We start from the raw sequence: 15,468 nt of genomic DNA on the forward strand, positions 1-15,468 counted from the left end.
CCCGTCGGAAAGGAAGGGCTTTGTGACGGTAAGATAAAGTGGTGAAAATATTCTAAATATAGTGTACACTTAAGCGGCTACAATACATTTTTCTGCTAATCCAGTCCTCAGCACTGTATTGCTTTGCTCTGGTGCCGGTGCCCCTGTCTGTTTCTCCAAGCTGGGGGCGTGCCGACCGTCATCTACTATAAGTAAAAAAATCGACTATAGATAAATACCTCATACAACCCCACTTCAAAACACCCAAACTATCCCTTTTGATAGTTGGTCTTGTTCACCACCAATTCGATAGCTGATGTCTAATTTGCTCAGATGGTGAAAAAGCAAAAGTGAAAGGTGAAACATATATAGATGCCACAGTAAGCCCATTGGTACTGCAGTGTGTCTTAGACAAGATTAAGAGATAAGTATAAGATTAACCTGGTTAGTTTAACTGACTTACATCCACAGTACGTACATCACTGTAAACCTGTGCGACTTGAGGAATCTACCCATACACATAAACATACCGTATAGCTATTATATTACAGTGAAAACTTATTAAAAGGCTTCAATAACATCAAGGTTCCGAATGCTCGGCTGAATGGCCTGGACACGGATGGGACTTGAAAAGGCCACAGTTGCCACTGTAATGATAGCTCCGTGGTGACATTTGATTCTCTTACCCCAGATGAGACAGAGAAAGGGTAGAGCTGAAGGAGACACAATCCATGCTGAAAAGAAGTCCATTTCACCGCTGACACCTGACCTTCGGCAATCTGGAACCACCATAGAAAAAACAACAACTTAATGAGATATACACAACATCACTTTGAAAGAATATAGCAGGCAATGGCTTTTAAGAGGCATCTGTATCAAGTCCAGCAGTGTAGAATAAGAACCCTTTAGTGTTTGTGTTTACCAGTCTTGTTTATGTTCAAGGTTTAATTTTCTGAAGAACATACATTGTGTTGGCAATAATATTACTTTTCACATTAATATCTGACTCCCAAGTCTCACAAGCTTAACACCATTACAGCAGACTTACCAGAACAAACCAATACATCAATCCATCAAACCTGCATTTGCGTGCAATAAAAACATAAACAACCTTAAAAAGCCACAGGGCAGGTTAAAAGCATGGTGTCGGTCATTCGTGTTTTAGATGGGACGTAAATGCTGAGAAACTTTGGCTTAGTTTGTTCATCTACTGTAGTTTTAGTCTCCTGATGAGTCACAAGGAGAGCACCCTTAGAACTGTACATTTGAATATGATTAGTTGTTATGAAGACCTCTGTGGCTGTTTTTGGCATTTCGTCTGGCTTAATTCAGGATCAGCTGAGGTAGTGTGGAACAGAGCAGATATGGTATCAAATAGATACATTTCAAGTCTCTTCAAGTTGATTTTTACACAGCACTTAAATCAATGGAAACTGATGGCTGCATGGAAAGCAGAAAATGCCTTCAAAGGGTATATAAATTGCTACATGATGTGAAAAACATCAATAATGCAAATGATATAAAGCATGTAGTGAATAGAGAGTGTCCTATAATTATCGTCATTGCAGGAGATGACAGTGTCTCCTACTGTACATATAGTTATAGTATGTTGTAATGCTGGTGTCTTGTCCACTTCCCTAACATTTGTCAAGAGCTTCAGTTGCCTAATCATAACAGCAGCATATTATATTTGCAATGGGAATAATTTTTGCTACACACTGGCCTTTTAAATGAATGAATCTGAAAACTTTTCACGGACCCCCCTGGCAGAGTGCCACAGACCCCACACTGGGTTAAAGGTACAGTGTGTAGGATTTGGCGGCATCTATTGGTGTGGTTGCAGATTGCAACCAACTGAGTATCCATCCGCTCATTCCTCCCTTTCCAAGAGGTAACGTGAGCCGCCAAGTGCAAAACTGTGGCAACGCCATTCGCCTTGCTCAGAGGTCATTCTTACCATAACAAACGCAATTGTACTGCAGTTTCACAAGCATGTCGGAGAACTACGGTGGCCTTCAGGTAATGTAAAAACTTTCTCTAGAGTCAGTGTTTGGTTTGTCCATTCTGGGCTACTGTAGAAACATGTCGGACTCCGTGAAGAGGACCCGCTCCCTATGTAGATATGAAGGGCTTGTTCTAAGCTAACGAAAACACAACGATTCTTAGTTTCAGGTGATTATACACTAATGAAAACATAGTTATGGATATTATATTCCATTTCTGCCAATAGATCCCCTGAAATGTTACACACTGCTCCATTAAAGAATGCATCTGGCCTGGTCCTTTCAATTACAACTGTGTATTTGTTTTTGGCAGGTCATTTCCCATGGATGCATGCAAGTAGATGTCGGGATCACGCCATGCTCTTGTTGTGAATGGATCAGGGACAGTTTGGAATTAAGTCTGTAGGCCGTGCTGTGGCCATTGCGTCCAATACTCTTCCTTATTTGACCTGGAGGAGCCCTCGGTGGATTTTAAGTCAGTTTGTAATCACTTCAATTTATCTGCTGCAGGAGTGGAACAAATAATAGTGATTTACTTAATTGAAAACTAAATATTTTCTCATCTGAATAGACAAAATGAATTGAAGGCAACAGCTCTTTGACGCATCTCCCCTCAGTCGATTAGTTGCACTCCAACAGGCTTTGATAAGAATTAACTCACACTCAATTATTTTTTTTTTCGCTCTCAAAACATTTGTGCATTTCGAAGCCCCCAGTATACTCTTCGAACACACATGGGCAATTACTTCCCTCTTCAATGAATAGAAAGTCTTTTCTGAGCGTAAAAGTGCCCGTCTTCTCTATCCCTCTGTCTCTTTTAACCTTGTGTAGGTAAACACAATCATTATATCCTGCCTAACGTTGACATTTCTTCACATATGCATAGCAATTTACAGTTATCCATCTCTTGATGAGAAGTATCTTCATATATATGTCTACAGTACAATGAAAACAGCCAGAACTGCATCTCTTCCTTTGGGATTGAGAGCTCAGGGTACAGCAGGTATTCCCTTAGGAAGAGAAATGTTTGGCCAACACAGAAAGGTTGCTGCTGGCCTCATGAGTCACCAGTTTCATTGGGACTCAGATCCAGCCTGCCTGACCCCCCCCCACATTTCCATTAGCTAGTCAAACAACCGCCTTAATTGCTTCAAAAATACAGCCAGTTGCAAGAATGTTAATTTGCTGATACGTTTGTTTTCTTTGTATGAAAAATGTGGGATGGCGTTGCACTTGTGGAATAACTGTGATATGTCATTTAACGCTTGCTTAAAATGTAACATTAGATAAATACCAGTTTATCCAATTTAATTTGTCTTCAAATACAAGAAAGACCCATATTTTACTACAGCAGCACTCATTGCTACGGATTCTTTTTTGACCTTGTTCTTCGCCGGCTTCTTACAAATGCAAATTAGAAAGTTTGATTTGAAATTTGATTCGCTTTCAGAGACAGGGCTGCCACTCTCCCCGCAAGGGCATTAGAAGTAGCTGAACCATTCAGCGTGACCCCGACAGGTAGATTTTTAATGGCGTCTTTCATAACATCATCAAACGACTCAATACACTCAATCCTAGACCAATTTTAACGTGAAACCCCATGAAATCAGTCAATGTGCAGAAAATGAAGTTTCAACCCCTGTGCGAGCCGTCCAATTCAGATGTGGTCCTACGTCTTAATACCAACCTAACTTCTTACCAATCTCACCGGTTGCCTGAGGCTCCAATTATTGTAGCTTAAAGAAGCTGCATTGTGAACCGTCGCTGCTTTAACACTGCACTGCTGATAAAGAGGGTTTCTAAAAGATGCAGATTAGATTATCAACATAATCTAATCGCAACCGAATCACTGATTGTGCATTAAGACGTGGCGTTCTTTAAGCAGTATGATTAAGACCTAGCTGGATGTGCTAAACACAGACAGAATAGACCTCAGCAGCCTCGAGGATAGACAGGCTAAATCATACAGTATCGGCTTGGTCCAGCGGTTCAGCAGCTTGACAAGTCCAGTAGAAGTTAGGTGTTTGTGTGCTTTGTCTCCACTCCCTTCAGCTCAAAGTGTTCAAGTTCACTGGATTACTCTGACTTCGCTACACACACTCAACACACCTGCTCTCCCCAGGAAAAAAAAGTTAAGAGACAGAGAGGCAAAAACCTTCTTTCAACCTCCACCAACTCAAGCACATCTGCCTGCCTAGGGTGCACAGAGAGACAGAGAGTGAGGCAGATAGGCAGGCAGACACACAGAGAGGAGGGGGTACCTCCTTTTTGAAAAAAAAGCCGGGGATCTTTTGAATAGGTGTGTGGATTTGCATGAGAGAAAGAGAGCTGTGCTTACCTGTTGAGTGACGCCGAGGCTCAGCAGCGTCTTTTCGTCTTCCTGATCTACAGATGGCTCTCTGAACACCAGTGAGCAGCGGAGATGTTAAAGAATGCCAATGGGACTCCCCCTTCTCTCACTCCTTAGTCTAAGACAGAGGCAAACAGATGAAGAGAGGGAGAGAGGCAGTAGCGGAGACTGAAGAGTGAAGGAAGGTGTGCATATGAGAAATGTTGGTGGCGGCGGTTACAAGGGGGTCACCTGAACCTGGAGGAAAGAAAAACAATAACAATGTCATGGCTCCTCCTCAAGGATTCAGAGCATTTTTTAATACGTTTCAGGCCACGCAGTAACAAAATGACCATTTAAAAAAGTTGTTGGACCTCTTGTTTCAGCAGAATTGAATAAATAACTATAAAAGCGTAATAAAGTTGCAGCGAGCCGGTAATAAGAGCGGAGGAACATGCCTTTAGTTTCTTTCTATTCTGCCTCTCTGCGGAGTATTCATGGATCCCATTATTTAGCATTTCACTGTGCCGGGTTGGAAGGAGCAGTGCAGCCCTCAAAAGATACAAATGCAACATGGATGTCTTCAGAGCTGCTAGTTTGTAACATTTATGCTCATACATAATGAATGGAATAGAGAGTATCCACATAACTGTATTTCCTATACGGAATACTCCTGGGGTGATCTGCTCCGCTGCGGAGATGGAGACGGAGACAGGCCAAAGAATTCACTTTCAATAGTGGGATATTTGATTTTTTTTTTTCTGAATATTGGCCCCCCACATCCCACCTCCCCTTTTGTCAATTATATACTTCCAACTGAATGGTGGCTGGAGAATACCACCATTTGCTCAGTGGAACATACTGAAAGCTCTTCTAGCAAGACAACTTAAAGGTCATGTTTATTTTCCATGTGCATGTATTTTTCATTTGATCTGCTGATAGTCCACGCTTGGCTCCGTGTTGACTATACGTACAAGCGATTTGCTCTGTATAAACACGAAAGCAGTTACACTGCTGCATCTGTTGTTCCACTATGGGTCAGCCATGCAGTAACGACAGACCAACCGCTGTCTGCGAGAGTGGTGCTAAGAAACTCCCACATTTTGTGCAGCAGCAGGCAATAAAGACGGAATGATAACGACACACAGTATAGTGGCACAATATTCAAGGACTGGACCCGTATGCTGTGCCTGCTGCACAGTGACAGTGTCCAGTATAGTTCTGTGTGTACGTGTATAGGCGGTGTGAGTGTGTGTGTGTGTGTGTGTGTGTGTGGCCCAGATGTTAGCAGCTGGGTTGTGTAGTCGGAGCTGGCCCCACAGACAGTCATTAAGCCCAGCAGCCCAGGGCTGGAAGGTTAATTCCCCCGCCTGGAGGGGTATGTAGGTGGGAGGCAGGAGGAAAGGAGGGAGGGAGGTAGAGGATGAGGAGGAGAAGCGGCAGCGAGGGGGGAGGGGGGGAGAAGGGGGGAGCAATGGGAGGCGAGGGGGCTGTGAAGCTCAGCACTCAGTTCACACAAACAGCACTGTCAGCAAGAGTGGAGCCGCTCCACTGCCAGACGAAGGGAGAGGAGGGAGAGAGAGAGAGCTGGGGCCTGACAGAGAGGTGGAGAGGGAGGGAGGGAGATGGACAGAGGACCTGAAGATGAATGGCGAGAGGGGAAAAGCAGGGAAGAGGAGGGAAATACAGTAAGAGGGTAAGAAGAATTCATGTCAGGAGGTTGGACAGGCAGAGGGTGAGATGAAGGGGACAGGAACGAGCAAGGTAATGGAGCGAAAGAAACGGATGGAGGAAGGAGACAGAAAGATACTGTAAAATGGGCTGCGGAGTGATGAATAGAAGACGAGGGAGGAGCAGGGGAAGGGGGGGGAAACGGGAGGAAGGAAGGCTGACATGAAGAGTTGTTTTGAAAACCAACAGGAAGTCTACTGACTCAGACCAGTGCGGCAGGGAAAGCGAGGAGGAAGATTAATCAAAGAAAGCAATAAGCACTACGGTGGAAAGCAACACAATGCGTGGAAGAGGCAAAGATAGGGTCATGTCCAGGAGATTGATTCAGAAAAGTGGAGTAGGAGTGAGACGGCATGCAATATGTTTTGTGTGTGTTTGAGTTCCTGCGTCTGCCTATGGGCGTACTATGTACAGCATTTGTGTGTGTGGAAGGTGCATGGTGTGGGAGGCGTGCTTAAATCACTCGGATCGCCATTAGCAATGCGGCAGCTTGGATTCTGTCACTTGTCAAAATAAAGAAAAAATGCTTAATTACAAAATGAACATGACAGCTTGGAGTCAGCGGCTAACAGTTTAGACAGGCGGAGATATTCAACGCCCAATATGTGATCCACACCAAGAAGAGGATTTAACTAGTTTAGCGCCCACATTTCTTAGGAAGTAGTTAACCCTTAGAGACCCACTTCGACCCGTTTTTGTCTTTTTTAGGGGGTACAGGCGGTCTTAAGGGGAATATAGCAGGTCAACAGTACATGTCACAAAGCTGGGAACCTGAAAATTAATTTGAGACGCAGCTCAGCACTGTGTCAAGTTGTTCTAGTCATAAATCAGAAATAAACATTAATTAATTAATTAATTAATTAATTAATTAATTAATTAAAATAAATTGTAAAAGTGTATAAGGGCTTAGAACATTACAATCAAAGCATATGATGGCCATTCCCATGCTCACATATGTTTAATAGGTTTTTCAGCAATTTGGGTTAATGCCATTTGTTACACAGATTTGGTGCTAAATGTTACCACTTGGGAATTGATAAAAATGATCAAAAAACCTTCCAAAATACCACATTAATACACCAAGACCTTGAGGAACACCGTAGAAAAAGCTATGCTGTGATTTGGGATCAAAAACTTTTTTGCAAGAATTGCATTTTTCGGCAATTGGATGGCAAGCACTTTTGTTCTGGAAACCCCCTTATTGTCAATATATGTACATACATCCTCTGAATGCTCTAGGTCTGTAGTTTGTGGTTGTAAAGTTTTACGAGCCTGTGATTATCCTAGAGGTCACCACAGGTCATTTTATACAGTGAGGTCAAATTTTAAAAAATGGTCTCACTACAATGAAATGGCTACTACGGGGACTAACAGGATCACACATTGATACAATTGGGCTCATTGGATCCACAAGAGTCTCAGCTTTACTGTGATACCCAGTTTATGCAATTCCAAGACTGTTTATGGACCCCAGTATGCCGAAATATTCAAACACACCATCTTTGGAGTAGGCAAAAATAACACATTTTATACTGCATACAAAAAACTGCATGTCCATAACGGAGAGACTTGGGTGTACCAATGGAACCCATTTTCATTCACACATCAGAGGTCAAGGGACCCCTTTGAAAATGGCCTTGCCTTGGCTTCATTCCTTAAAAATTTCGGAGCATTATTTAGCCTCCTTCCTCGTTGTTTAGCCTCCTTTATATGATACCAGTACCTTCACTCCAGAGCCTGCTACAGCCTCTGAAAGACAGTAAAGTCGGTCAGGATCACCTAAGATGCCGCAGGTCCAGCAGGGGCCTTAGCAAACCTTCAAGACTACTGAGGGCTCTCGACAAAGGCCCGCAAAATTATTTTTGTGCATTGAGCTGGAGAGTATTACATCCACACTCTGAGCCTCGGCTTTAACTACAGCCATCTGACCTGATGATCTGATTGGAGCCCCGGCTTCTGTTGCCTGCCACAGTACAGCTGCCATATCAGTGATGCTTCTGTGTTCTAAATCTGTAGACAAGGTCAACATGTTTTTTTTTTTTCCCCCGGCCAATCTGGCTCCCAGTCGACCACAGGAGAAGGAGATTTAACAGGCAGCTGCGCACTGAGAGCATGCATCACCAGTAACCAGAAATGACAATTAAAGGCGTCACTAAAATAACAGTAGCGAACAGAGATAAGGTGGACTTTTTAAAAGATGGTTGCTTAATCCCCATCAGCAGCACTTTCTTCAAAAGTCTGCGATAGCGATGAAGTCTGAATAGGGACGCGAACCTTGTCCCGCTGCTGGCAAGTTTGCAAGGAGAGATTCTCAAGTTGCCGTGCTTTGGGGCGAACTGATGCCGGAGCATGTGGACATTGGACAAGGAAGGACATGTATCGGGGTTAAGACGGATTTGGAAAAACCCAATTAAACACACCAACACACTCTTTGCTGTTCCCTTTCAATCCCCATCTCTGTGTCCCTATGCATGTTGGCAGCAACATGGAGTTCAGAGCTGGTGCGTGGGTGTGTGTGTGTGTGTGTGTGTGTGTGTGTGTGTGTGTGTGTGTGTGTGTGGGTGCGTGTTTGTCAGGATGGATGGAGAGGCTTGAGACAACCAGCTGTGGTGACCAGATTGGGGAGGGATTATTTCCCAAATCTCCCCCATTTACCTCAGCTGCCTAACAAGCTCCTACATAACCATGTTAATTCACCGATATTGCGACTTTGATTCCGCCGTTAATAACAAACAAACACTGTCGACCAATCGGATGAGCTCTTGTTGAAGAGGTTTCATACAGATCTTTGTCTAGGTGAAGTACAACATGAAGAGGCTTACTGGGCGAGCGTGAGAGGGTCTTATATTAGATCAGATCGTCATCAGACTAATAAACATCATTAGATACGGCTATATAGCTAATTATAGTGACATTTAGATAGACAGTAGAAAATAAATATCACTGCTAGTGCATATGATCACACCGGGGCCAAGGAAGAAGTCAAAGCTAAGAAAGTACCAGACTTCTTTGGGAAACTCTTCATCTAACAGATTCCTGTGTGAAGTCATGAGGTCAGCGGCTGGACAGGATCGCTGAAACAATATTATTAGGTCACTGAGGGAAGAGGAGCAGGGTCAGATAATAAGACTCAATCCGGCTGAGTGAAAATACATGGGAGGGAAAGTGCTGACGCCTCCCCTCGCTCGCTCGCTCTCGCTCATCCAATTCCCAGCGCTTTACTCCGTGCCACTGATATTCATGCCGAGCTGTCCGTCCACGGCCCACAAACTTTAACGTTCGCCGTCTCCGCCGCCCCATCTATCACCCCCGCTGCGGTGATGGACGAACGGGGAGCGGAGCGGGGAGCGGAGCGGGGAGCGGAGCGGTGAGAACGCGGCGGCGGGCTGGGGAGGGAGGGCGGAACAGACACGAGGGGACAATATTGAAATTTGAGGTCAGAAAAGACAATTGTTGTATCCACTCTTGTGTGTCCCATTCGCTCATTCAGAGCCACCTCATCCATGTGCAATAAACACACGCACAAACATATGTGCACAGAGACACACACACACAGAGACACACACACACACAACACCAGAGCCTCCTATCACAAGCAATTCAATATAAAGATACACAGAGCTCAGGCAATAACCTGATCCTGGTGAGAGATGTTATAGGCTTTGACAGGCGGGGCTGAGCCACATAGCCCAGGCTGTTCTCCCAGTGTCAGTAACAAAACAGAAGGATTAGAGGATGAAACGGAGCTAAATCTGGCCGAGCTAAAAATGGGGGCAAAAACAAGGCATGGAAAAGAAACAATATTGAATGGATCCAAAGCAAGCCTTTAACAAAAGCTATTAAGCAATAAAAGGCCACTTTAATAACAAAACCCTTGTGTTCTATTATTTATGTTCTGCTGTCCACAAATGCACCCACACACACAAATGCGTATGCCCCCCCCCACAAACATCTTTGCACTTCTACATCTCCTATGAAAGAAACCACCGATGACTGGATTCATTGTTCTCCCAACCATTAACAATAACTCTCGCCACTGTAGCTTTAACTTCGGTGAGCAGAGGTCAGCGGTAATGTTCCTCTTCACCTCTCGCTCACGGTATTAGTATTACCAGAGAGGTGAAGATTTCACAATTTTTATCTCCGGAAAATTGGATTCTTTTTTTATTACTTACTTAAGGAGATCAGGCAATGCATTTTTCAAAAGCAGTGATTCATGGATAGAAATTCCGTTTACATTATTTGTGATTATCACCGAGCTGCTGGAGGAGTTTTGTCACCTCAACCTGACACCCACGGCAAAGCCACTATTTAGACAGCCACATTATGCATTGAATAAACAATATGTCTTGAATTGAGAGCCACTAATGTAAATTGTAGTCTAGCACTTAGTCATTTTCTTCAAAATGCAGTGCCGTGGTTGTCGAGGTGAGATGATATTTGCTGTTTTTTTTTTATCATTAAGTACGACTGGTTTGTTATTTTAAAAGTAATGCTTCTGGTTTGTGCAATATGAGCCGTGGGCAGTGGACGGGAGCAAAAAAGCAAGAATTTGGAATAAATGAAACCTGATTTATTACTTTCATGGCCAAATTTACCGAAAAGAAGTAAACCATATACTGCAAAAAAATATTTAAGAAATGGTCCACCTATATCCCTGTAGCTGCAAGAGAAAAACGGTTGGCCACCTGCAAGTGTGTGCCTCATATTTTATCGACTTTAACTGTCACACAGAACTGACCAACTTTTATTTTAGCTGCGCTGGCTGAAAGCTACAAGAGAAAAAAAGTCAATAGGCTACTGCAGATTGACCCACACACATTACCTGCTGCAGACCAAGCCGTTTCATAACAGAAGATGACCAAAAGCCCAGTGCAGTGCAGATAACCAGCTGTGTGGCAACAATCAAGTAATTATAGTGGTGTGACGTGAAATGATATGTTGCAGAAATGCCCGTCTAAACTCCATTAATTCATTCCAAAGTCTCAAACACTATATATTTTATGAGAAAACATTACAGCAAATGTCTTAAAGGGTTCGTTTTTATTATTTTGTCTAGGTTTTATATCATTCTGTAGCTTCCCATTGGTGTTCCTTATGTACTCAAATCCAAATATTAAAATTTTGGTCAAAGAATATATGTTTTAGCGTTAAATATAGCGTACACTTAAACTGATATTTATGCTTTTTAGGTGGCTAAAATAAGTTTTTCTGCTGCTCCCATACGCCGCTTTACCTCACCATCAGACAACCCTTTCCGACGGGGAACTGAAGCCATTATATCGCTCTCTCCAAAGCCACCAGACTACATTCACAAAAGCAGTAATTTTACCTCGCAGAACGTGGAAAGTATACATACAACCCCATTTAAAAAAAAATCAAAACTAACCCTTTCAGTTATTTCCAAACTTAGCACAGTTAACTTTGACTCAGCTAGTGCTAGCATTCACATTATTCACAACCTTATTGGTTTGATTTTCATAGCATGCTTTGGTAACCTACGTCACTGCTTCTTGCAACGGCTGAGTGGGCGTTTCAATTTGAAAAAAAACAGAACAGAACGAGACGAACCCGCGCTTTAAATTATGACTCATATCAGTTTTAACAGAGCAAGGAATTGTGTGGATCCTCGTGCCTTTTTAAACTCTTGCAAAACTGCCCTCGGGCCAAAATGACCTCACTTCTCAAATATGTCCTCATTCTGAAAAGGCTCAAACTGGTTCTCACAGGGATAGAAGTACAAGAGCACACCGACATAAAAAAAAACCATCAGGCCCAAATACACCTCTGCCAACAGATGGGCTTATGGCTTTTGTTGAGGTGGAGTTTGCCATCCTGCCCGTCCCATTTTCAGAAAATCCACTTTAATTAACATATCAGCTCCAAACGGGGCTAAACCTCCTCTCTGCAAACTGCAATCTGCCCAGTTTGAACTGACCAACCGTAGAGCCGACATGATAAGGCTTGCCAACCAAAACACAAGGATAATCCAGTTATACCTGCTTATACAGCGGACAGCTAAAAGCACTGATCTGACAGGCTCCCTCTGAAGTGCCATAGCTTGCATTTTGATCTAACCAAAGTGTTTTGATTTACTTATAGCATGTGGCTCGATCTGATAGGATTCTGTAAGTCATTTTAGCCGCATTATCTGGCATGTGCTCCACTTGAACAATAAGATTAAAAATATATGGAGCAGGTTGCAGAGCATATGCCTTTCTTTTATTCTTCCCCTGTGCCTTCTATCACTTCATTCCCACCAATACAACTTCCTCCCACCCTGTCACTCTGTCCTAATCATCTAACCTACCTCTACAACACTTCATCCGTCATAAAAATGTATTTATTTCCTTTCCTTTACTCCCCAAACATTCAAGCACTCCCTCCTTCTGCCCTCCTTCTGAGCATCTATTTTGATCTGAAGGTGTCACAGGAGCAATGGCAGGGTGACTGTGTGGCTCCCTCCACCTGCAGACTCACAACCCCCAGAGGACCGCCAGGGAAAGTTGAACGGGCCAACAGATGGAGGCTATTGTGTGTGTGAGGGAGGGTGTGTGTGTGTGTGGGGTAGAGTGTGGCAGCAGTGCCGCAGAAGACGTAGGGAGTCGTGAGAGTGTGCGCGTGTTTGTGCATGCGTATATGAAGCCTACACTTGTTTTTGTGCAAGTATGTTTTGTGTGTGTGTGTGTGTGTGTGGATTTGTGCCTTTGTGTTTGTGAGGGTGGTGGTGGGTGGGGGGGGGTCATGGCGGTTTAACACAAGATGTTTGAAATCTGTTGGCCTGACAGCGTGTCACAAGACTGCTTGGTTAATAGAGTCTCCTGGAATGTCCTCTCCTGCAGTTTTAATGAACCCCAAGCCAAAAGGCCTAATGAAGCGTGCTCCGTTTGCCAAAACAGTCCCTCGGCTTGACCTCCCCTGACCCGCACCACTCCCACGCCACTTGAGGGTGAGTCTCCATGGTGACCGGCCTAAAGAGTCTACTGGGCCAAAGTTGTCAAAGGGACAAAAAGAGGAGAGCCAAGTTAGAGAAAAGCAAGCAGTTAAGACAAAGGACGTCAGCGCATGTGCCTGCATATGTTTTAAAGATGGAGACGGTTTCACCAGTTTAAGATTTTAAATGTTGCGTATTTCCGCTTCTCTTTGTTATCCTGACAAAAAAAAAGGCCAGTTAGCAAAAAGCTGCTGTTTTCTGGCCAAAAAAACATTCTTCTTAACAAGCTCTTCCCCCTTGTCAGCATCCAAAAAGATACACGGATACACACAAACACAAGCGCATGCACACACACAAGTTGGCCCTCATTGCAGTTTAACTATTCTTTGTTCTAGCCGAGCAAGAGCCTCATTATTCAATAAGTTAAGACTGTAACGCGGGCAGCGTTGTGTGTATTCAAGAGGGATGCCGGCGTGTGTATGTGTGTATGTGTGTATGCATGCATGTGTGTTAAGTATGAGTTAAGGACTAATAAAGTGCAAGGCACCTAATTAAACAGTCTTTGTTTATGCTCTATAGCAGTGGTATAAACTCAGCAGGCACAATGCAGGGTGGTATGCCGGGTCGCTATGCTCTCATTTGAATAACTACAGACAAAGGCAACGAGAAAGAAGGGGGCAATCAACTTCAAAAGAAATTCTTGCTTAATTGCAAAAGTGTGAGAAAACTAGCAAAGACAAAGGAGAATGTGCTGATTAAAGCTGCATTGAACAGCGGTTGCAATCATACACAACGTTTGAGTCTGATATTGTTATTTTAAAGGTAAATTGACTCCTTAGGGGGAAGCGTGATAGATAACATATAATTTGATTAAAAGTCTATTCAACATTTCTGATTGCATCTTGACAGGTCCTAAACAGGGAGCGCAAATTCTGTTGAGGCTGAGAATGGACTAAAGATAAACAGTTTTCTAGACTGAATAACTTTTGATCAACATTTTTTTGTTGTTGTGTTTTTTGCTTGGCTGCTGTTTACTGTTACAACGAAGTCAGAATAACAAGCACGGACATGCAACGGTTCCCTTCCAGCGCCAAACATACAAAGAAACAAACTGCGTATAGATGGTTGGACATTTTTAATTATAATGTGAATCGGCCCTGAGACCCCTCCACCACTCCCCAACGCACCCCCCTTTAAGAAAACAGGGTGGAAAAAACCTGAATGGGCAATCAGCGCTGTTCCGCCTGTGCACATTCCTGAATTCAGCTCTCTAATAGTGCCATTCATTATAAGCCTTATTAAAATAAACACAGACTTGATGGTATAATAACAAATAAGCCAGGCTCCACATACTGTCATAATCGACAGAAATTAAAAGTGCCAAGGAACACTGTATTACCACTGTAACCTGTCTCTCTCTTTCTCTCTTCTCTCCCACACATACACACACATTGAAATAAAGTAATCAAGGTTATTTAAATGAGTGTGCAGGCTGCATAAACAGTGCATGCGGTAAAGAACATTATAGGCTATGCATTCCTGAACTCGCAAGGTGGTGAGAGGGGGTGTGCCAGGTGGGTGGTTCGGGTCCATTTACAGACAGTTGTGACCTCAAGTGGGGTATACGCGTGTTATGAGACCACACATGGCAAGAAATATGCAGATTTATACACACTCTCAATAAACAACATCAACTACATGCATTTAGCTTAATCTGCTTATTCTGTGCAATATGCTTATTCAATTTTATATTTTTTTGTCACCAGATTAAGGACCAATCTAAATACTAATCAGGTGATGTCGGGGGCAGGATTGTGTGTAATCTGCCTGTGTGTGTGTGTGAGTGTGTGAGTGTGAGAGTAACTGGAGGGGTCCCTGAGTGCTACCAGCTGACATTCCCATGCAACCCCAAAGACTAATTGATTAAAGGGTTATGAACATGTGCGTATGGAGATGATATTGAGTGTGCATGTGTGCATGGCAAATATACGCCATATGGGCGAGGGATTGCACCTCAATTACTGTGAATGGGGTAAGTGTGCTATGTATCAGCACCGCCTCTCTGGCTCACATGCTATATGCGAAAATCTTCACAGTCAGGCTCCCAAACAGTCATGCCGAATATTTCATACACACATAACAATGGAGGCCATTGACGCGAGTATTGATGTGAAAAATGTGGGAACTCGGCGTTTTTTTAATTTAATTATTTGAAACCCATTGCTACAAAAGGCCAGTATATTACCATCACATTAAATAGAAAACGTATGAAATTTGGGGAAAGCTATAAGAAAGCCAGGCATAAAGGGTCTGTTGTGTATGTGGGTGTGTTGTTAATCACAGGTAGATAAGCAGACGCAAAGTTAAAATAATAGTTTGATATTTTGTGTATACGCAAATATTTTTTTCACTAATTAGCATGTTATATCTTGGTTTAATTTGTACAAAAACTGAAGGGTACACCAGCGGACACTCCAGGGAGTCATTGGCAG

At 43.2% G+C, this 15,468-nt stretch overlaps 1 protein-coding gene across 11 annotated transcripts in view; it reads right to left on the bottom strand.

Moving 5' to 3' along the window:
* The window catches only part of nphs1 (NPHS1 adhesion molecule, nephrin), a 74,213-nt gene that overhangs the window by 42,514 nt on the left and 16,231 nt on the right, over positions 1-15,468 (bottom strand). For 8 of the 11 annotated variants that reach the window (XM_037785943.1, XM_037785942.1, XM_037785939.1 and 5 more), the window contains 2 exons: positions 4,321-4,450; positions 666-758 (listed from right to left, as the gene is read on the bottom strand). In XM_037785943.1, coding sequence (XP_037641871.1) covers positions 666-729 — 64 coding nt within the window. In that variant the 5' untranslated portion in view covers positions 730-758; positions 4,321-4,450. Of the gene's footprint in view, positions 1-665; positions 759-4,320; positions 4,570-15,468 lie in introns of all 11 variants that reach the window. The other 3 variants (XM_037785937.1, XM_037785936.1, XM_037785945.1) reach the window with 3 other exon arrangements.

Source organism: Sebastes umbrosus, chromosome 11 (assembly GCF_015220745.1).
Source record: "Sebastes umbrosus isolate fSebUmb1 chromosome 11, fSebUmb1.pri, whole genome shotgun sequence".
NCBI classification, from domain to species: domain Eukaryota; kingdom Metazoa; phylum Chordata; class Actinopteri; order Perciformes; family Sebastidae; genus Sebastes; species Sebastes umbrosus.